Here is a 22,500-nt window from a genome sequence, read left to right as displayed (position 1 = left end):
GAGAGAGAGAGAGAGGAGAGAGAGAGAGAGAGAGAGAGAGAGAGAGAGAGAGAGAGAGAGAGAGAGAGACAGAGAGAGAGAGAGAGAGAGAGAGACAGAGAGAGAGACAGAGAGAGACACAGAGACAGAGAGGTGAGCTTAACATCAGAGCGGATCAGTGATGAACAAGCCGTGCATGGACTCAAGATTAGAATGTCATAACTGTGACTGGATGCAAATCATCCATGGTGAAGTGCAGCTCGACTCAGGTCTTACTTTCTCAAACTCAGCAGCAATAAAACAGACTTTCTTCTTATTGGTTCCAAATCCACTCAAAACTAACAACCTCACCCTAACCATTAACAACTCCACAGTTCCTCTCTCCCCCCTGAGTCTGCTCGTCTGTTCCTTTGTTACCTCCTGTATCGATTATTCAATCTCTCTCCTCTCTGGTCTTCTCCATAAACCTCAACTGGTCCAGATTTCAGCTGCCCGGATCATAACAAGAACCCCTTCCATTGAACACATCACCTCTGTCCTCTAATAGCTTCACTGGCTGCCTGTCAAATACCACATGGACTTCAAGATCCTTATTATCAGACTCAGGGCTCTCTCTCAGCTCCATACCTCTCAGATCTCCTTCCTCCACGCTCGTTTGACCTCCATGGGATCTCGAGCATTCAGCCCTGCAGCCCCCCGTAACTCAAGATCTCTTCCCAGTTTCAAATCCTTAAAAACAGGTTTCTTAAAAACCCTCCACACGTGGCTTTTATTTCAGCTCTCCATTCATTGTGTTCTTTTTTATATTGTTTGTTTTATCACACACTGTTTGCTCTGATATTAAACCAGATTTATTGTTGTTGAATACGTGAGGTGACCAGGGGCGGAGCCACACAGTTTTGACTTGGGTGGAAAACATAAGCCTAAGAGGGTTACCCCCAATAATCAAATCTACTTCATTTTATAAAAGAATTTAACAAATGTTACATTTTTATAGATTTCTAATGTTAACATTAAAAATGTAACTGGACAGAGAGTCAACATTTAAATCTGCTGAACTCTTTAAGGACTCAAACTGAAGATGATTGTCCACCGTCTCTGCAGCTCACTGAAACACAACAGCTGATCTGAATATAAGTAATGCCTCTGACATGACAAACAGCCAATCATGTTTAAGACTTTCAGGGTGGCCAATCAGTTTTTAGAGGTGGCGATGGCCACCCCCTGGTCACCTCCTGGCTCTGCCACTGGAGGTGACCTTTAGTGACCTGAAAGACGCCCATAAATAAAATGTATTATTATTATTGTTGTTATTTGTTTTTGTGAGTGTTTTTCTGGGACTGTGAACGTCTCAGATCAATTCAAGGAGCACCTGAAGGTTTTTAATTTGTGTGTGATTTGCACTAGTCTGGACTTCAGCATCTCTCAAAGTCTGAGTCTCAAACGCTCAGGTCTCAGTCATGACTTGGTCTTTGTTTTCATGCAGCACTTTTCTTTCTTGATGTCTAATTTCATGAGAATTAAATCTCATTCTGAATGTTTATTCTTGTCCGTCTGTTTCATCATGTGTAGCTCTTCTGAGTGGGATGAGATTGACCCGTCTGAGCGAGACGACCTGAACCAGATGGAAGACGGCGAGTTTTGGTAAGATTTCAAAAAGGCTGTAGTGTTAGAGTTCTACTCACACAGGGATCATTTAAAGGAGAAATTCTAAACATTTTGGAAAACTGCTTTTTACTTTCTTGCTGTAAGATAAGCATCAAACCTCCACAAATTAAATGTATGAGACTCTGTCCTGCAGATCAGCTTGTTAAGATGCTGAAAATGAATTTGGTGCAAAAGATCTCATGAGAGGTTCAAGGAATTAGAGCTGGCATCAGTTTGGGACGAAGATTAAAAGAACTTTATTGATTTTGCTTTGAGTTTTTATTGTTAGATTATCAAAAGATGCAGAGGTTTTTGCAGCAGTATGCTTTTAAATGGTCAAGAGACTTTTCCCTCATCTATAAGTGTCCAGCCGTCGTTCCTCCTTGTTTTTGGTCTTCATTTTAAGCCAATGATAATTAAACGATGACTGATCATTGCTTTATATTTATTGCATGTGCATGAGAGTGGTGTCTCGATTTTCCTCTCTCTGCATTCAGTGTTTCTCACCCCAAACTTTCCTCCACATCTTCCAGGATGTCCTTCAGAGAGTTCACCAGGCAGTTCTCCCGGCTGGAGATCTGCAACCTGAGTCCTGACGCTCTGAGTGAGGACAGCATGAGTCACTGGAACACCATCAAGTTCTACGGCACGTGGAGGAAAGGCAGCACGGCCGGAGGCTGCAGGAACCACCCCAGTGAGTCCTGAGTGTTTAACCTCACAACATGCCCTTCATGTAACACTGCATGATCATAATCTCTGTGTGTTGAAGTGTAAGTGACATGAGTGCATCATCTTTGCAGACACATACTGGATCAACCCGCAGTATAAGATCACGCTGCTGGAGGAGGACGATGACCCGGAGGATGACGAGGTTGCGTGCAGTTTTTTGGTGGCTCTGATGCAGAAGGACCGACGCAGGTACCGACGCCAGGGTCAGGACATGCACACCATTGGCTTTGCTGTGTATGAGGTAGGAACATCAAACTAGTCTCTTTACCTTGTTTTATGCATCCTGTCCCTCCTGCCTGAGCTCATTATATTCATTTGTCCTCTTTCTCTCTCACACAGATTCCAGAAGAGGTAAGAGTCACAGCTGTCAAAGTCACCAGAACGACCTGTCCTCTGCTTTGCTAACAGTCAGCAGTGATGTAAACTTCACATGATGTCTCTTCTCCTCTCAGTACAGAGGCTGTCAGAACGTCCACCTGAAGAAGAACTTCTTCCTGTCCAACTCCTCGTGCGCTCGCTCAGAGACTTTCATCAACCTGCGGGAGGTGAGCACGCGGCTTCGTCTTCCTCCGGGAGAGTACCTCATCGTGCCCTCCACCTTCGAGCCCGGCAAGGAGGCCGACTTTGTGCTCCGAGTCTTCACTGAGAAGCAATCAGAGACAGAGTACGAGTCTCTTTCATGTGGTGGTTGAAATATCAGCTCATGCATTTTGAATGTGTAGACATTTCCACGTCATGCTGATGATGTGTGTTTGTGAATTGCAGAGAGCTGGATGATCAAATCTCTGCAGATTTAGAAGATGAGGTACGTTCCAGTGATGCATCATCATACTCTACAGGGAGATGTAAATATTGAAATCAGTCGTGTCTTTAGATCATGTCTTTATATTTTGATTCTGCAGGAAGAAATAACTGAAGACGACATCGATGACTCTTTCAAGTCGATGTTCGCTCAGCTAGCAGGAGAGGTAAGATCTGAAAACAACCTTCCTAATCCCTTCACTCCGGACGTTTCCAGATTATTTCAGGACACTGAGGCCTCCTCACAGCAGGAGATCATCTGTGTCTGACACACTCTATCATCTCAGGGAACTCAGTGTGGTGTCAGTGAGGGGGGCAGCAGGGTGCTGTCTGCAGGAGGAAGATACATTTAAGTTCAGTCAGACAACTCGTGTTTAAACTGTTTATTGCAGCAGCAAATACATATTCATGTTTGGCGCCCAGGCTCCGGCCTCATCACTCCCTGCAGATAAGTTTACATGCAGACATTGAGGAGTGATGAGCAAAACATACTGAACACCCTCAGAGCCTGCAGGTGGATGCTGGGGGGGCGGTGGGGATGAAAGAAAATTCAGCAATAGGCATGCAGGGCAGCAGAGGCGTTGACAGGCAGAGGGAGAGATGGGAGATTTTCCCAGTTTAAATAGACCGCCAGTTTGAGAGGCAGAGGGTGGGACTGGATGATGGATATGAGAGTGGGACATGTGACATGTATAGCAGTGCAGCTTGAGTTGTCTGCCTGAAGTAGCAAGCAGGTGTCGCTCCATTAATGGAGACATAAGAGCTTAAAATGCTTCATGCATGACTAATATAATATAATATAATATGTTTATTCTTAGATTGAACTAAAGTCTAACAAGCTGTCGTGTCTCTGTCCTCGTCTGACTTTGTTTCCAGGACATGGAGATTTCCATCCGGGAGCTGAAGACCATTCTGAACCGAGTCGTCACCAGGCGTGAGTTTCTATATTTACTTTATGAAAGTTGGCGTGTTGGTAATAAATGTCCCATTCCTCTGCAGAGTGGACACCACCTGAGTCCATGGATCCTCTGTAACCGTCTTTTACTTTTGCAGACAAAGATCTGAAGACGGACGGCTTCAGCACAGAATCCTGCCGCACCATGGTCAACCTGATGGACGTATCCTGTCAGAAGTTAATGTGCAAAAAGGAGATGTTACTGATTTCTAGAAGACACAAGGGGACGTGCATTCAGCCTGCAGAGTTAGGGAAGTTGAAGCACAGTAAAGCTATCTGTAAAGGAAATCTACTTCAGTTAACTCCAGCTGTTTGTTGGGGGTCATTGGTCCTCTGCATCACCGTGCAGACCCTCACTTAAAACAACCTGAAGTTCCTCATAGAAGCTTCAATGGGTGTTTTATTTATTATATTTTCTGACTATAATAAGCATATAAAAGAAAATAGGATGAACTTGCACCATTATGTTCTTTGGCTGTCTTTGGATGTAAATATGATCCATGTTGATGACTCTCCTCCATCATGACACTGTTTGTCCGCCTGTGACTGTTCGTCCTTGACTCTGCGTTTATCAGAAAGATGGAAGCGCCCGGTTAGGACTCGTGGAGTTTCAGCTCCTCTGGAACAAAATCCGAAAGTGGCTGGTGAGTATGAACACATTAATATCATAAACATCAGCTGCTCTTCTCTAAACCTGTCTCCTCCTGCAGGTCATCTTCAGACAGTTCGACCTCGACAAGTCTGGAGCCATGAGCTCGTATGAGATGCGTCTGGCTGTGGAAGCAGCAGGTATGTTTATTATAAATCACAGCCTTGTTTACCGTACACACACACACACACACACACACACACACACACGCTCACACAGCTGAGGACTGACACCTTTACTCCACTTCCTCCTCTGTAGGTTTTAAACTCAACAACAGACTGAACCAGGTTCTGGTGGCCCGGTACGCAGACAACGAGCTGATCGACTTCGACAACTTCATCTGCTGCCTGGTGAAGCTGGAGGCCATGTTCAGTGAGTATTTGGTGGACACAGAGGAGGTGGAAGGGTAGGAGCAGAAACAGAGTCTGGGTCTGTTCAGAGAGACCCTCCCTGGGGTATGGTGGAACACTAAGAGCCATGTGGTGTGTTATGCGACTCGTCATGAGGGCGTGATTCTGGGATGAGGATGTCATGAGAGAGGAGTCCTCACTGAGCTCCTGTCATCGTCATCAGGGCAGACACATGTCGGGTTTATTTCAGATTCAGTTCTTTTGAAGTTTGAGTTGTTAAAGTTTAAATGTTTGATACAGCGCTGAAGTTAGCGTCTTATTTGCAGCTTGGTGAATCTAGAGCCTGATCCAAAACCACTATACCTACCCCTTTCAGATCTAGACTAGATTACTGAGGAGAGTCTACAGCCTTAAAGAAACACAATTACAGATATTTAAAACCTTTATTCCATTTCTGAAAATGCAGAATAAGAGATTTACTCCTTCTTTTGTTTTAGTCTAGTGCACAGTCAACCTGGTCCTGATCCAGAACCTCTATATTATAGACTTGAAGTATCAGAAAATGCAACATAAAGAGATTTCATTGCAAAAAAAGCAGGCTAGGTGTGGTTTTTCTGGATCAGGACCTGGTTCCAGCAGGGTCCAGAGGTGACACAAAAAGTAGTAAAATCTCTCTTTTTGCATTTACACAAATCGAATAAAGGTTTCACAAATCTGAGGCTGTGTTTTACAGAGAGTGAAGGATTGAGTGCAGCTCTGACAAGCCCAGGTAGGTATCGTGGTTTTGGATCAGGACCTGGTTTCGTTAGCCTTCCCCTTAATAGCCGAATTAAACGCTGTGAATCAGATGCTAACTTCAGTGTTGTATGTTAGATGAGGTTCTGTTAGCTTTGCACAGAAACATCTGAGACGATGGGACATTTCAGTCTGGACTTTAAACTGCTCAGTGCTGAGATCTGAAAATACAAAAAAAAGCAGTCTAGGTGTGGTCTGTCTGGATCAGGACCTGGTCCAGCAGGGTCCAGATGTGAAAGAAAGCAGCAGATCTGAAACTGTTTTAAAAAGTGTGAATCCTCTCTGTCAAGGATTGAGTCCTGATTTGACAAGCCTAGCTAGGCATTGTGGTTTTGATCAGGACCTGGTTTCTTTGGCTGATTAAAGGCTGTGAATCTTCTATGTGTGGTATGTTGGGGACATTTCAGAGTCTGGACTTCTAACTGTTTCTGCAGAAGTTACAGCAGTGCTTCTTGATTTCACAGAAGTTTAAACTCAAATTAAAGAAGGTGAACTTTCATAACCTCTTCTGACCGTCTGTGGAAACTTTCCTCCACAGGGTCTTTCCGTCAGTTTGATAAGGAGGGAGCAGGGGAAGCTGAGATGAACATAACAGAGGTCAGTTCTGCTTCTAAAGAAAACATCAGAGGTGTCTTGATCTGAATCTAACTTCATGGTTCCGTGTCTCAGTGGCTGTACCTCACCATGTGTGGTTGAAGACGCCCGTGTTCCCTGAAGGAGGGTTTGGAAACTGCTGCTGCTGTGTTCCTGTCGACCCCCTCGGCCTTCCAGAGCTGCTGACCCCCTTAACACTTCCCACCTCAGCGTACCTAGAATAGCCAAACGACTAACAGAGAGAGGAGTCTCCCAGACCAGTTTTTTAAACTATGCAAACCTCCAACATGAAGTATGAAGATGAAGATGAAGCGGTCGCCGTGCCACACAAACCTGTCATCTCTGCAAGCAGCATGGGTCTGTGCATGACAACAATCATTAGCTGTGATCAGCTTTTAATTTGATATTTGATATTTGAATTTAGCATCATGTGAATGTCCAGAGCATACTAACATTAATCCCTGTTTATTAGTTTTAAATTGAAGGACAACAGAACACAGAGGAAGTGAGAGCGTCGACAGAGAAGGTCTCATCCTGCTCTCATGTTTCCTGACATTAGGACGAGTTCAGAACTGATCCCCTCAGTGTTGATTGGTGTTTCCATGTCTTCACCACTAGGTGGCAGCACAGACTGTCAGTGATGTTTTATTTCCTGACCTTTGTTACAGTTTTCTCTGTTCATACAATCAGTCGTCTTCAGTCCATGACACTGAAGTCAAGCAGCTGAACTTTTAGTTGTATTGATCTTTTTTTTTACTTTGCACTAAGACTTTAGTTGAAGAAGTTCCAGAGTTAAACACTGTACGTCCACTCCAGAGACATTCACAGGGATCACATGACACTGAAAGCCTTATACATGAATCCATGTCATACAGCAGTTATGAGAATGTGCCAGTCATGTGTCTTGTGTTGTGAACGTATGTCGTGCCTTTAATAAATATGTCCCTCACTCATCGGCTCGTTCAGTGTGATCAAAACAACGTGAGTGTGACCTACATTTGAATGACCCCGGGGTCAAAGGTCATGTTTACTGTACACACACAGAGAGATCTCAGTTAAATGTCGAACATGTTGACAGAGAGTTTAGTATCACACAAAAACAGACTCTGAATGAAGACAGTGTTTCAAAGTTTACTGAAGACAAACATGTTTTTACAGACATTAGAAGAAAAATACATCATGTTGAATGAATGAATGAATGTTATTAAACGAATGAACTCGCGATGGCTAGAACTTTGGAGTAGTCTCCATCCATCGTACGAAGCTGTGTCGGTAAGGGAACCTTAATCCTGGTCCCTGTGGGGTTCCCGTTCTCCTCAATAAGGACGACATTGTTCGAATCAAAGCGTGGAGTCATCCGGTCTCCGGGCATCTTGTGTCCGACGATCAGCGCCTTCTTTTTCTGTCCTTTGATGGCGAGCAACACTTTGTCTCCGACTTTCCCGACCCCGTTCTTGGTGTAGACGTGGATCACTCTGGGCGCCCGGTGATACGGCGTGTTTCCCAGGGAGCTGTTGTCCACGACGCGCACTCTGGTCATTTTCTGAATGGCTGCTGAAACGGCGGACACACTGTCGGGACAGAAAATCAAACACTGGTTATCTTCAACATATCAGAGTGCTTTAAGGGAGGAATCCAAAACTTTATATTTAAAAACATTCAATTAAGATTCTTCTAGAGAACCACCTGAAAACACCTGATGCCACCCCAAATCCTAAACTATGATTGACTATCAGAGGCGGGACTTATGTTAGTATAAACTATTTGGACTGTCAGCTTGTAGCTTTCTCTGCATTGAAGAGTAGAAATGTTTTTGTTGGGAGTTTAAATTGTAAAAAAAAACAACAAGGTTGGACATTTCAAGAAAAACTAGTATTTGATAATCACCGGGAACTATTTGACCTTTATTGAAGTGTGACTGCCTCAAACATCATGCCGGTCTCTCTGTGACGCAGCACCAATTTATTGCAGAATGGCTTGAAACTCGAGGAGCTGGTGTCACTGAATGTTTTAAAATCTAAAATCAAAGACCTTGAAGCTGAATCTTTAGGATGTCGCTGTTTTCAGTGTATCTTGTTACAACTGCCTCCTAGGTCACGGCTCTTTCTGAGGCAAACGTTGTGCTTGTAAAGTGTACTTTGCTCTCTGTGTGTCTGTCTCTGTCAGGTCTCCCTTCAAAAATAAATCTTTGATCTCAATGGGACCAACCTGGTTAAATAAATGTTAAATAAATAAATAAAGAAGTTGTGGATGCTCCAGCAGTTGTGAAGCTTTTTGGTTATCCCATGTTGAGAAATGCGAGAGGTGATTACTGACAAAGAAAAAACCACATGCAGACGCTCCCAGACTGTGATGACCTACACGTCAAGGAACATGAGTAATATAAGAAGCTACTTGGCAAACATCGTCCTGAAAGACTCTGAAGAAGGCGTTCACAGCCTCACTTCACCATTTAAGTGCGAGAGCTTAAAGGTGACATATCATGCAAAATTGACTTTTTAATGGTTCTTTACCTGAAATCTGTGTCCCTGTCTACAAACCCCCCGAGAATGAAAAGAATCCATTCTGCCCCTGTTCTGATTTCTCCACCTTTCTGTAAATGTGTGCTGAAACCAGCCGTTTCAGACTTCAGTGTTTTTGTTACGTAACAACAATATCCGGTCTGTAACAGGAAGTCAGAGCTCGGAGCTTGTTCAGCCCATAGACTGTATAAAATACAACTCAACCCCTCCTCCGTTTTTCATTCCCTGCACACATGTGTGCTAACAAGGAGCTTAGGAGGGAGGCATGCTAGTTGTAGGCTGTCTTAATAAACACAAAGGTCGCTTTGACTCCCCGCGTCTGCAGATTTGAAGATCTAGTGGATGATTTTTATTTGTCATGGATAAGTGCTAGCGCTAATTAGCATAGCCACATAGCTATATGTTCATGGCTGTAGCTGTAGCTGTAGCTGTAGCTGTGTACCAAGACACACGTCTACATGCTGACAAATAAAACAACAAGAAACACTAAATCTGTGACCAATCCTTCAGAAAGGTCCTGCTGCAGGCGCCTCTCCGTCAGGATCAGATTCTGGATCAGATTCAGAGGGTTGAAGTAACGCGATCTCTGAGCAGCCGTGTATATTCAGCCAACATGTAAACATTAGATCAACGTGCTGGAGAGCGGAGGCACATCCATTTCCGGAGGGGGCGTGGTCAGAGGGAAAACAGAGTGTTCTGATGAGGAATGAAGAAGAGGGTTTTTCAGGCAGACCAAAATCTGATTTCAAAGTGTTTTTTTGAGCATAAACTTTAAAGACATGTTTTGGGGACCTCTTAGACCAATATATATTGATGAAAAAAGCGTGATATGTCCCCTTTAAGAGGTCACAAGATGCAACGCTGATGTAACACCAAAGACCTCCAGACTTTTTCTGTGGTTGACGAAGAATTCAGACGGTTGATAAACCTGCTGCAGCCAAAGTATAAGTTCCCATCATGGCCACACTTCAGTTTGAGGCTAAAGTTACCCAGAGCCTGAAGTAAGCTGAGAGCGTCTCCCTCTCCACATGAGTTGTGTTACCTCTGACAGTTAAATTATTCAGAAGATTATAACATGTGTGAAAGTTGGCTGCTGAAGTAGATACAGTATGTGAATTCATTTAACCACTTTTTACTTTAATTTATTATCATATTTATTTTTTATCCAATGTATTAATTGTTTTAATTATGTTTGATAATTTCATTAAATTATTTATTGTTTTATTGAATGTTCTTAATTTATCCTTTTCCATTCTTAAATAATTATAACTGTCCTTTAATGCTTTTATTTATTTATGTGTTGTTTTTAAAACCTCTATAACGATGACTTATTGGTCCACTGTCTCTCCACTTTATTCATTTTATTTACTTTGAGTTTATTCTTTTAAATCTTTTGCATTATATTTTGTTTTTGCATTGTTAGAGTTCCTCCCCTCCTCTCCATCTGTTAAAGGGTTATTTTGTGTATTATTATAGAGAGGGTAAATTAGTGATATTCATTTCTTTGTGTGTACACATACTTCATGCCCCCCCCCCCTGCATTAGTCAGGTGGGCCACCCAGGCAAAAAGTGTGGAGGAGGCCCTGGAGAAAGCTCTATGATTTTAATAAAGGTCAAACACATATTTTGAGATATTAAAATCCTCATTTTAAAGAATTGATATGTAAGTAAATCAGCTTTTTGTGTTTTATTCCACATTTAAGTGAATGAAATACATCTATTCATCCTGATTACACTGCTCTCACATCTTGTTACAGCAGGAGGAAGTCTTACCTAAAAGTCCTCTGGTGTATCCTGGATGAAGTCTCTGCGAGGAGCCCGAGGAGGGGTCTGGAAAGCTGGAGGAGAGACATAACTTCACTTCTGTCAGCTGTGGAGAGAAATCACACATGATTAGCATGAAGCTAACAAGCTCAACACTTATAATATCACTAACACAAGCTAACCATGTAACCTCTGTTTGAAGTGTGAGTCCTAGATAACAGAAGAAAATCAGCTTCTACATTTAAAGTCGACAGATAACAACAGAAAGCACAGTTTAGAGACGTTACCCTTCCTGCATGCTACATGCCAATGTCAAAGCAAGGGGTGACGTCACTAACACGCGACACACAACAGAGCTAGCTGATAAACACAACCTTTATAAGCATGTACAAAATAATATATACATATATAAGCACAAATATTTAACCTTGTAATCAATAAAATGCTCTTTTGTATAATTGTTAATAAATATTGATGGTCAGAGGTTGAAGAAATCTAAAATACCTGAAGGAAGAAGCACAAAGCGTGCTGAGTGATGCTGCATTCAGGTGAGGTTTGAATAATCGGAAAAATGAGTGTCCATATGAGAAAATAAGATAAGATAAGATATACTTTATTCTTTTGTTACAGCAGCTTACAACACGGGACAGGGGAATACAACAATGTACTAACATAGTTAAAAAATATCATAACAATAATAATAGCAATGACAAAGGTAAAATAGGATAGAATAAAATAAAATAAAATAAAATAAAATAAAATAAAATAAAATATGGCAACTATTACAGATATATACACACTATGTACACTTCTATCTGATGACTAGATAAGGTAAGTTATTGCATGATAAAAATTGGACCAGGTTATTTAAAAACAAACATACACAGTATGAAGAACAGTGTGATTCAGATGGATACAGTAGTTATTTGTGAATGTGCCAAGTCACATAGTAACTTCCATGTAGTGTAATGAAAGATGAGAACAGCTGATTTACGGGACACAGCAGTGCTGGTGTTAAACAGTCTGATTGCAGATGGGATTAAGGACCTGAGGTAGCGCTCCGTCCTGCAGGGTGAGAGTCTCAGTCTGCTGCTGAAGGAGCTGCTCAGGGACCCCACCAATGAACGTGAATGATCCCTCAAGTAGGAACAAATAACAGGGGAAATTAAGTTATCCGTCTTGTTAAGTTAATAGCCGTATTTCTTATTTTAAAACCAAAGTAAATCTTAACTGAATTGACATTATTAATTATTTATTCGCGTTTATAGTTTCCTGCATCTATTTATAAGCTGCTACCCGTATTTGCTGCCTAAATAAAGCAGCTTATTCACTTCTAAGAATTTAATTATGATATATTTTTGTACTGGAGTCTACGTTGCCCTGACTCTAACCCACTGAGCACCTGAACTCTGCCTTCAAACTCTCCAATCCGAGGAGTACCGAGAATGCAGCATCGGCTTTTATGACGTCAAACACACGCGCTGGGAGAAGCTCCATCTCCAATTATGTCACGCTCGCAACGTTCAAGGGTCGTTAGAATAATCGGACAAATTAGTTACCGGCTTTGGGAAGGTAACGCAAACGCACTTTGAAGAAAGAGCAAGGTCTGTAAATCTGGAAAGATGATCGGATAAGTTGACTGACTTGATATCAATTCATGCAGAGATTTTTTTTTTATAGATTTTTGATCTGATAATCTTTTTTTCTCAATTTGTCTATGACACAAGTGCTAAATCCTTGTTCCATACTCATTTAGCACCTTATTTTTTCCCCCGAGCAGTTTAAGATGACATATTGTTTTTGTAGTATCCATGTGTCGTCTACATTACGATGTAACGCCTCTAAGAACACATGCAACGCGTATTCGCCATCACAACTTGTGAATTCCGAGCCCTCCTGGAGTCAGTGAAGGCAGCGTGAGTGTTCAGTTGGACTGGTCGGGTAAGAGTTGTTAGACTGGCTGACAGACACAACAGATTAAACTAGTCTTTCATTACAAACAGCTCTCCTGTTGGTCTGCTCAGCTTTATACAGCATCAGTTTAGCCTCGTGGCTTTGGATATAACTCACTGAATTCTGACTTTGTGTGAAAACAAGCTCCAACATCAGAAAGTCTCCACCTGTTATTCGCTACATCGAGCTACAGTGAGCTAACAGCAACGGTTCTGCTGCTAGCTTGTAAGTTTCCTCTCCTGCTGCGTATCATTGCTCGGTAAGTCCTTTAAAATACACTAACTCTGTTTTTATCACACTTTGACACCAAGTGGTTAGCTTGTTCTCAACAGTTTGGGTGGCTAACTGTTAGCTTCGGTGCTGGTTAACTAGTAAACATCCCGTTATTAGCTCACTAAAGCTAACTGATCTAATGTGAACTAGCTCTAGCATTAGCTAAGGCTGATTCAAACTATTTAAACTATTTAAACTAGTGGGTTAGTTAATGATGACTCCAGGGGACTCTCATATGTGTTTCTATGACCCTACCTCAACCACAACCCCTTCATACCTCAGACATGAAGACATAGGCTCCACTTTAATCTGCAGGATTTTGACACACCAGCAGATTATCAGTAATTCCTCACATATCTCAGCTATCTAACTATAGTAGAAGTTATGCAATCCTGCACTGAGAGGATCTCAGTCAGTGGCTGACAGGTTGAAGTGTGCATGAGTTTCACTGTGACAGCTAATAGCTTATAAAGGGATGAACATGAGCTGTCTGCTTGCAGGTCAGTGACTTCATTGAATATTAATGCAAAGCCTTCAATTATGTATTTAGTGTTGTTGTGAACTTGTGACACATCTCACATTCATTTGCATTCAAACAAACACATCTTATCATCACACATAGCTTCATTCTCATCTACTAGTGGTAATCAAAATTCTTCCTCCTCCCTGTACTTCTTAAAAAACCTTTATTTACTTCCTCATAAATACTTTTACACAATGCATTCACTTCATGTTCAGTGTGCTGGCAGCTCAAGCTCCAAGTGTTATATTGTGCAAAGCTTCTAAAGGGATGAAGATGGTGTTTTCAGTACCTGACAGTCAGGTGAAGCAGCAGCAGAGGAGAACATGTGTGCTAATGCTCAAATCACAACGTGAGAACTTTACTGTGGTGAAGTTAGGCATATAGTGAAATCAGGATAGACTTCATCATGAGTGAACTTTTCTTTATTTCACAAGTTCAGAAAATATGAGAGATGTGCCAGCATGTCTCCAGCGATTAGACTCCCCCGGACACTAGTAGTAGTGGTGGTAGTGAAGGAGGGAGGCAGGATGAGCTGAGGACCTGGACCTGGACCTGGATGCTGTTGAGATGGGTTGCAGGCCACCTGGGAGTAGGAGGGTTGCAGTGCTCAAATTGAAAGTGTAACAGAGGGGAACAGATTTTGTATATATATATATTTAAGTTGTATTTTTGGGGCTTTTACACCTTTATTTTATAGAGAGGACAGTGGATAGTGTAGGACATTGTTAGAGAGTGTTGGAATGACATGCATGCTGAATTCGAACATTGCCACCAGCTACATGGGCGCACAACTTAACCATTAGGCTAAGTCTGCGCCCAAGATTTATATTTCAAAGCAGCAGCAGGATGATTGATCGATAAGGGTTGAGGCTAAATCAGGATGGTTTAGTGCTTGAAAGGATTAACACCCATTATTAGCTGATCACCAGGAGGACAGAGATAAAGAGAGATAGATTGATGTGATTGAACGATGACTTAAGAATGAATGAGTACCAAACAGTCCTTCCTGCTTGTGTCCTTAACTCATCAGCCTATCTCTGGTTTTACACAACCGGCAACCTCTGGGCTAAAATATGAGTCCAATGCAGAAGTGTTAAAAACTGCAGTTCATAGAGGATCCACTTGAGGCTGGCTCCAGAAGTACAGGAAACCACATACACACCAATTCAAAGAGACGATCTTTACAGCAGAAATAAACATGTTTACAGCCTGGTTCAAAAGACCAGTGTAGTCTGGATAGATCATTTCTTGATCTTCAAAATGTGTTAATTTCAAAGATATTCCAATGAGAGGCACAGCTGACTTGATTGACAGGCGGGAACACTGTAGCTGTTGGCGAGGAGGCTCAAAGCCCCGCCTCTATACGTCACAATCGCTCCACAGCAGCCGATTGGCCTCAAAACAGCGCTTCAGGAACAGATGGGTGACGTCACGTGATTACTGACAAAGGGTGCACCAAATCCATAACTCCATCCTGGATGTGTTGATAAAACCACTTGAAAGGTCCTCAGTACTTTCACTTGAGGAGAGTGTTATAGTTCCCCTTCCTCTCGTCACGGCGCTCTCCTCTGAGAGGAAATGACGGTGATTTGGTTAATGACTCCTGAAAGTGTATTTCAGTTTAAGTCTAGTACATCTCTTTGCTTCTTTTCCTCCTGAAAGCAGGATGTGATTGTTTCTGATGGAGATGAATGCTCGGCCCTACCTGAACGCAAAGTGATGCCTTATTATTTATTGAATTGAAGGTTAGTTGAATGAGTAGCTGCAACTTTTTGTGGTCTTGTTTAATTGGATCACTTCAGGCTTTGAAGTATTTGAAAAGAAGGGAAGGGATGAATGAGGAACTCTTTTGTTGGTGGGGTTTATTACAGGAGTAGGATTACCTTTATGGAGACAACAGTAGTTAAGACTTTGTGTGGTGTGACCAGACTAAGAGGAGTTAGATGCATCTGTGTTTTATTTAGCAACAGTTATAGTTACAGTTAATAGTTGTTTTTTTTTACCCTAAAATGCTGACTCACAAATACATCAAGGGGGATTCACTCCTCCATACATGAGACCTTTTATTTGAACTCCTTTCCTTTTCTTCCCTTTGTGTTTTCTGAATTTACAGACATGCTGTGACTCAATTATGAAGCTGCGCTCTGACATCATCAGTGTGTGTTAAAGCAGAGCTGGAGCAGGGTGCAGTTCTCAATGATTTACAGGCAAATAGCAACATGACTAATGCGTGCAAATCTGCTTTATCAGCTGTCTGTATTATCAGAGATTTTTTAAAGGTGGATGTGTGATTGTGCAGGATGCAGCATGTTTTAACATGTACGGCAGGAACTACCTGGTTTAGCTCATAGTCAATTAAATATACAAATGAATATTTACTCATCACACAGCCAGTTATAATAAAGACAAGAGAAACATGACACACTCTTTCATAGAGGGTATTTGTTTTAATTAAAGGTAATCCATTGTCCAAACACTGAACATATTTGTGGTTTGTGCTGTTAAAAAGTAATCTGTCAACCAAAGACTTTCTAAATCGATTAAATTGAGCCAACTCTTGTTCCTATTATGTTTTAAATATTAAATATGTTTAATTATCTGGATTATAAGCTTCTGTTAAAGAGCTTAATCAGAAATACTTTATTTATACAGGGGGGAAGGGGAACTCAGTTATTACAGTATGCTCTTTTAACAGTATGTAAGGAAGTCAAAATATTAATAGAAAGAAGTAATAAAATAAGACATGAATAAAGATATAATCAAAAATAAAGTTATAATTAAAATAGAATAAAATAAGAGATAAAGATACAATTATAATTAAAATAAAAAATAAGAGATTAATACAAATAAAAAAGAGATATAAATATGAATACATTAAATTAGAATAAAAAAGTATATGAAATTGTATTATTATTTTTGAAATAAAGTAATATATTAATAAGAATAAAATTAAAATAAAATTACATATAAACACAATTAATATAAAATAAAATATGATAAAACAATAATAAAGTATATACAGAAGCACAGAGTATTTAGAATGATCTACATACAAGGTGCTTGGAATGAAGGTGATAAGATAACACACCAAAGTTACTGCTGTAACCGGTTAATGTTTCCCTCTCTGCTCAAGTCGGTTTAATTCAGTCAGGAAGGCATGTTGCAGCATGTCAGTGTGGCATTGCTCAACAGCTGATAACCTGATGTGTATCCTTTTGTTTTGCAAAGCCTCTTCAAATACCACCCACCCAAATATCACCCACTGATGAGACGCAGTGTAAATCCACTAAATGCACAAGATCCCAAATGTGTGCCCTGGGAGGTGGACAGCATTAGAGCTGTGCAGTTTAAAAGGCAGATTTTAAAAAGTAAAAGTGGTTGCATCTTCATTAGCATGCAGAAACATGTAGCTGCCTGCTTGGCTGAGGATTCATTGCTCTAATTTATCCCTGTTGCACTCTATTTGTGTTCACAGCGGCGCCTCTCTAACATTGTTTGTCTGTTTAATTTAACAGCATGCATTAGATCAGACAATTAGACAAACCACGTTGTTTTCCCTGCATGAGAAGGAGCAAGCACACCGTCTGCTAGAAGATCAACTCAAACATTAAAATATCTACAATAAATAATTTTGCTAAACATCTTAGGGAGAGCTATTTAAGTCATTAAGCTTGATATAATCTACAACAGATAGAAAACACACTCTGGATTAAAAGTGTCATGCTTCTGAAATCTCATAAATGGGTGTAAGCTGCAGGCTGCTTAGATCTAAGAAGATTTATGAACACATATTTGGACAGGACTTAGAATAAGTTTCATTTTCAACATTATTATTTCAGTAAGTAAAATCAGCTTCCAGCACTTCCAGGGTTCCCTCACATGGGCCGTGTGTTTCATCTCCTCTGATGTCTCTTCTCTGTTCTTCATGTAATCATGTCTGTATGACAAACAGCAACATGTATCAGCTGTGAATTACCATAAAGCACTCTGAACCGCTCTGAAAAAGTAAAGATACCCCCCTTCGACCAACGTGGACCTGGTTCTAGTTCCAGGCTGGTGCTCGAGCCACGTCATGGCGTCACTTCTATGTGACCACTGTTCCCAGCACGCCAGCGCAAACTTCCCCTCAGGATAACAACGATGGCGGACAACATAGCATGCTTGCTGGTGTTGCTCTTGGCTTTTTGTAATCACATGACGTCCCGAAGAGGACTTATCCAACTTTACCAACACTTCTGTGCTACTCATCGTGCTTTACATGGACGGCGAATCCATACGACTCGTTTGGTTTGTCTTTGTGGTCATGGAAGCCACGCCCCTAACCCCTGACATAAGCGGTTTGCGGTTCTAGACCAGCAAAGAGTGGGTGCTGCTCTGGAACTTGTTTTCCTGTACGAGAGCAAGTTCTCACACAGTCGAAATACAAAAAACTGGTTCTCAATTGAGCATCAGATCCAAACTGAGAGACCACAATGCCCTGCAGCGTTTTGGGGAAGTATTGCTGCGCGTCACAAACACATCCAGTATAAACCAGCCATTAGTTTAAACAAGGCTCTAGTTTGTTGAGAGTAAAACCACACAGTGACACTTTAAGGAAAGACAAACAGCCTGGGGAACAATTTCAAATAGTTAAAAACACAAACTGTGACTAAAAACCTTATTAAGACCGAGCAATGTGCCACAATATTGTCTTAAAGTGGTATAAAGTTTAATCTTTGAGTCCAAGATTAAAGTTAAAGACCCAGATGCTTTTTGAGTTTAAAGAGATAAAATTGGAGGCGCCATTAGCCTTAGTGTGTTAGCCTGCGCCCCATTTTTACAGACTTGCTTTTGTGTGACTTCATCCTTTTAACCACTTTTTATTTTTATTTTTTATCCAACTAATTATTTGTTTTAATTTCATTTGATTATTTATTGTTTTTCATTTATTATTTTAATGTCAATCTTATAAAGTTCAATCTTTGAGACCAAGAGCTTTAATGTACTAACCAGCTCTGATCCTCCAATAGAAAGGAGGCTTATTGCTGTGTTCTTGCCCTCCATTAACCCCTGTTTTAAAAAAGTCAACAACTGATCTAAAAACAAAAACAACAACTACTGTATGATTCCAACAACCAAAGCCCTACTTGCTTTTGGATGCTATTTGTTCTCCCTGACTATTTTAATGAAACACTCTGATATACACACTAAAAAAACACACATTCAAATTCATGCACATTCAAATATGTGTGATACCTGAGCCCTGACACTTGAAGATTAAAAGATGGATCCCATCACATACAATCAATAATATCTGTATCTAGTTGTTTTGGAAACGTCCTCTCCAAATCGTTGGTGTTGAATATTAAACAGTCTGAACTGCAGCCATGGGTCCCAGGATGTGCGGCAGTCTTGTTGAAGGCACAGGGGGGTATGTTGTGTCCTCCTTGGGTTGAGACCGGTCCATTTGAACCCTGTGGTCTCTATCGGCTTATTGTTCAGCTCTGGCTGCGTCCCTCTCCACTGATGTCACAGCATTCCAGTTAGCGGATAAATGAGTTAGTGTTAGGGCAGATGAGCAGCATCGTGAATGCTGCTGCTAGTAGTGGGTCAAAGGGCACGAGTATAGCAGTGGGACTGTGCAAACACCCATGCACCTTCTCCAACACTTCATCAGAATATAAGACATTTCAGGGAATTACCAAATGAGTCAGAGTCTTTGAATCACTCGGTTTCTTTGTGAGAAGTTATTGTAGATTTCACAACTCCTTGGCTTCTGTGTCAGATGTTGTATTTATGACAAATCATAACCGTGACCTCAAAGCAAATCAAAATAACTGTGGTTATTAAACATGGTTACTAATTGATTTGACAACATCTGCATCACATGCATTTGTTGAACTTAGAAACTGTCATACACCTAACTGAAAGCCAAATGTATTGAGCTGCACCTGTACGTCTCAGCAGGGTGACAGTGTACGAAATAGGAAATAACTAGTATCTGATTTTCTACGAATTGTGAGGGCAAAGTTTCACTTACTAAGGTTCTTTTGAATTCAGTGGAAAGTTGAACCCTGTATTGTTGTGGTTGCAAACAGGGAACAGAAAGTGTACCATCATGATATGATCGGAGATGGGTATGTTTTAGATGTCACGCATGTGGTCAAAGAAACAGCATGGGACTCATGACGGCAGAAAAGTGTGTTAATCACCTCTGAAGTCATGTATTCCTGCCACCACATCCTCAAATATCTTTCTATCTCTATCTTGGAGCTTCACAAAGACACAGGCTTGGCTTGGACCAGTCCCTAGTTATGCTGCTTTGGACCTAAAGGGTCAGGACATCTCTGAAGATGCATTCTCTCTCCATCCATGCAGTCTCTGTGTGTTGTGATCTGTGTACAGGCTGGTTTCAATCAATCAACCTTTATTTGTATCGCACCAAATCACAACAAACGTTATCTCAAGATGCTTTTACAAACAGAGCAGGTCTAGACCACTCTATGTCAAATTATGAACAGAGACAGGATAAGACTCAGTCTGACCCCACCTTAATCCACCATGAGCATTGCACATCGCAGTATTTAGCAAGCTACAGTGGAGAGGACAAAGTTCCTTTAACAGGCAGAAACCTCCAGCAGGACCAGACTCATGTTAGACACACATCTGCTGAGACCGTGTTGGGTCTTGACAGAGGGATAGTGATGAGACGAGTAGTAGTAGCTGTTGCCGCTGGAGTCCAGCACGTCCGTATCAGCTGGAGGACGTCTACGGCAGCTCAGAGGAACCTACGAGTCAAGGGAGCTCAGGGACTCCAGAAAGGTCTATGGTTAGTAACTTTCATGGGACAGGAAGAGTTAAAGGAAGTGATGAGGGGGGGTTGGGGGGAAGGGGGTGAGCTAGGATCCCAGTGTGTCAGTGCGCCAGTTCCCCCGACAGTCTAGGCCTATAGCAGCATAACAAAAGCTGGCCCAAGCCTGATCCAGCTCTAACTATAAGCTTTATCTAAAAGGAAAGTTTGAAGCCTACTCTTAAAAGTAGAGAGGGTGTCTGCCTCCTGGACCCTGACTGGTAGATGATTCCAAAGGAGAGGGGCTTATGATCCCTCTACGTACAAAAATAGATCTGTACATTTTACAGCAAATCAGAGGCAGCGTTGCAGACGGTAATTAATGAGCTTGTTAAGTACTTTAAATTACGGAGCATTCCTTTTTTAAAATTTAGACGTTATCATCCATGTTGTCTTTGGTTTAAACTGTTTGCCAAACTGACCCCACACTTTTTGGTGGTACTGCAACCTTTGGATGTCCGGTCCGTCTCCAATCCGTCACAGCATCGGATCTGATAGGTTTCTATTCTAGGCGATGTGTTAACTTCCACTGGATCCGCTCTGTTGCGTTGCAGCTGCGTCTCTGATCCGGATCAGATACACAGGACTTCTATTTGTGCCGGATGCCGGAGCACGATGCATCAATCTCAACAGAGCAGATGGAGCGGGACAGGAAGTCAGGTTTCACCAAAACAAAATGAAAACATCCGGTTAATTTTCAGAATAAAACACTCAGATCGTATTTCACTTAACTACAACAACAAACCAAAGTCATGATGAGCGGAGCCAGGCCTGGAGTCAACAGGTCAGAGGTTTTCAGAGGACCAGAAAGACAACATGGAGGAGGAGAGGAGGAGGAGGAGGAGAAAACCTCGGTCACATGACACACACCTGCCTCCTCTTGATCCTCTCCCTGGAAGTGCTACATGGCTCTCCTCTCTACCTCACATCGAGAGTACAGTGATCCTTACTGATGGATCTGACTTCCTGATGATGACGTATCATAGTCTGTAGTCTCTCAGGTGTGTCAGCCTGTTGTTGTTCCAGCCCTAGCTGTGGATCCCTCTCCTCCTTAGATTCAAAGAATCATCCAGCCTGACCGAGCTGTTCCTTTGACCTTTTTCTGATCCTTGCTGTGTCTTTTATGTAAATGAAGGAGAAATATCCTCCTTCCTTCTTTAGCTGTGCTAGTTTCAGTGAAACTTTGCCGGTGGGAAATGTAAACAAAGGCTCAATGAACTGCATGAGGAAACTGTAAAATGATCCTGTTTTTTTACAGCTTAAAGCTCCTCGCTGTACATCTAATTCAGTTTCTCTCCTGGTGCGAGGAGCAGTAATCACACTCTACAATGTACACCAAGCCAAGAAAGAAAGCGACCTGGTCTCACTCAGAAACCCAAAAGTCAGGTGTAAACTGCTCAGACCATTAAGGTCATGCTTTAGCTTCAGGCGGGTGTAATCTCTCTGGACTTGTTACGCCTCATACACTATTCATGCTTTGTAAATGTTTTCCATCATTAGCACTTAGGAGGCTTGTGAGGTCAACTGCTTGTTGTTTCTTACATTAATGCTTTCAAGGATGAACACAGTAACAGGATGTAGGATGCAGATGTGAGGTTTATCCCAACTGAGTAACTGTTCTCATCAAAACCACAATTCACTAAATGACTGAAGTTTAAGCAACCTTAGCGTATGTAACCTGACTGAGACAAACCGTGAATGCTGATGAAAGCAAACATCTTGAAGCTAAAGACCCAGATGTTGTTTTAGTTAAAGGAGACTGAATTGGGGACGCCAGTGGCCTTGGAGTGTAACGGCCAAATTCCACCAGATCCGTCTCCGATCCGTCTCCGATCCGTCACGGCACCGGATCTGATAGATTTCTATTCTAGTCGATGTGTTAACTTCCACTGGATCAGCTCCATTGCGCTCCGGTTGAGTATCTGATCTGGCAGGTCGGAGCCCTCCGGGAAAACCTGGGTCACATGACTCCAGCTGTCCGGCAGTCCTCCTCTGTGCTGCGTTCTGAAAAGGAACCGGTGGGTGTTGACAGAAGAGAGAGCACGGAGATGGACCGCAGCGGACCGGACATGGATCTGGTGGAAGTCCCGTGTAAGCCTGCGCCCCATGTACAGAATCTGAAGTCCTCGTCACAGCG

At 41.8% G+C, this 22,500-nt stretch overlaps 3 protein-coding genes across 11 annotated transcripts in view; 2 read left to right on the top strand and 1 right to left on the bottom strand.

The window, feature by feature from the left end:
• The first annotated feature begins 1,231 nt into the window (after window positions 1-1,231).
• Window positions 1,232-7,452, top strand: LOC117811739 (calpain-1 catalytic subunit-like). Its single transcript, XM_034682176.1, has 15 exons — window positions 1,232-1,430; window positions 1,552-1,623; window positions 2,160-2,320; window positions 2,427-2,596; window positions 2,695-2,706; window positions 2,808-3,019; window positions 3,121-3,160; window positions 3,258-3,323; window positions 4,033-4,090; window positions 4,210-4,274; window positions 4,687-4,755; window positions 4,822-4,900; window positions 5,019-5,132; window positions 6,444-6,502; window positions 6,575-7,452. The coding sequence occupies exons 2-15, from the start codon at window positions 1,604-1,606 to the stop codon at window positions 6,599-6,601; spliced, it is 1,152 nt and encodes a 383-aa protein (XP_034538067.1). The 5' UTR covers window positions 1,232-1,430; window positions 1,552-1,603; the 3' UTR covers window positions 6,602-7,452.
• A 158-nt stretch (window positions 7,453-7,610) lies between these two features.
• mrpl14 (mitochondrial ribosomal protein L14) lies at window positions 7,611-11,363 on the bottom strand. Of its 5 annotated transcripts, none has more exons than XM_034682177.1 (3): window positions 11,290-11,363; window positions 10,795-10,891; window positions 7,611-8,070 (listed from the first exon to the last, which is right to left on the bottom strand). In XM_034682177.1, the coding sequence occupies exons 1-3, from the start codon at window positions 11,327-11,329 to the stop codon at window positions 7,704-7,706; spliced, it is 504 nt and encodes a 167-aa protein (XP_034538068.1). In that variant the 5' UTR covers window positions 11,330-11,363; the 3' UTR covers window positions 7,611-7,703. The 5 variants fall into 5 exon arrangements, with proteins under 5 accessions (XP_034538068.1, XP_034538073.1, XP_034538069.1 ...); XM_034682182.1 differs by lacking the exon at window positions 11,290-11,363 and adding an exon at window positions 11,213-11,236; XM_034682178.1 differs by lacking the exon at window positions 11,290-11,363 and adding an exon at window positions 11,073-11,204.
• Window positions 11,364-12,571: 1,208 nt separating this feature from the next.
• Window positions 12,572-22,500, top strand: part of LOC117811386 (CSC1-like protein 2) — a 31,985-nt gene continuing 22,056 nt past the window's right edge. For 3 of the 5 annotated variants that reach the window (XM_034681634.1, XM_034681632.1, XM_034681630.1), the window contains exon 1: window positions 12,573-12,997. The gene's annotated coding sequence lies outside the window, so the exon portion shown is untranslated. Of the gene's footprint in view, window positions 12,998-22,500 lie in introns of all 5 variants that reach the window. The other 2 variants (XM_034681633.1, XM_034681631.1) reach the window with 1 other exon arrangement.

This window comes from Notolabrus celidotus, chromosome 4, assembly GCF_009762535.1.
Source record: "Notolabrus celidotus isolate fNotCel1 chromosome 4, fNotCel1.pri, whole genome shotgun sequence".
Classification (NCBI taxonomy): Eukaryota; Metazoa; Chordata; class Actinopteri; order Labriformes; family Labridae; genus Notolabrus; species Notolabrus celidotus.
This window is presented reverse-complemented; position numbering and strand designations above follow the sequence as displayed.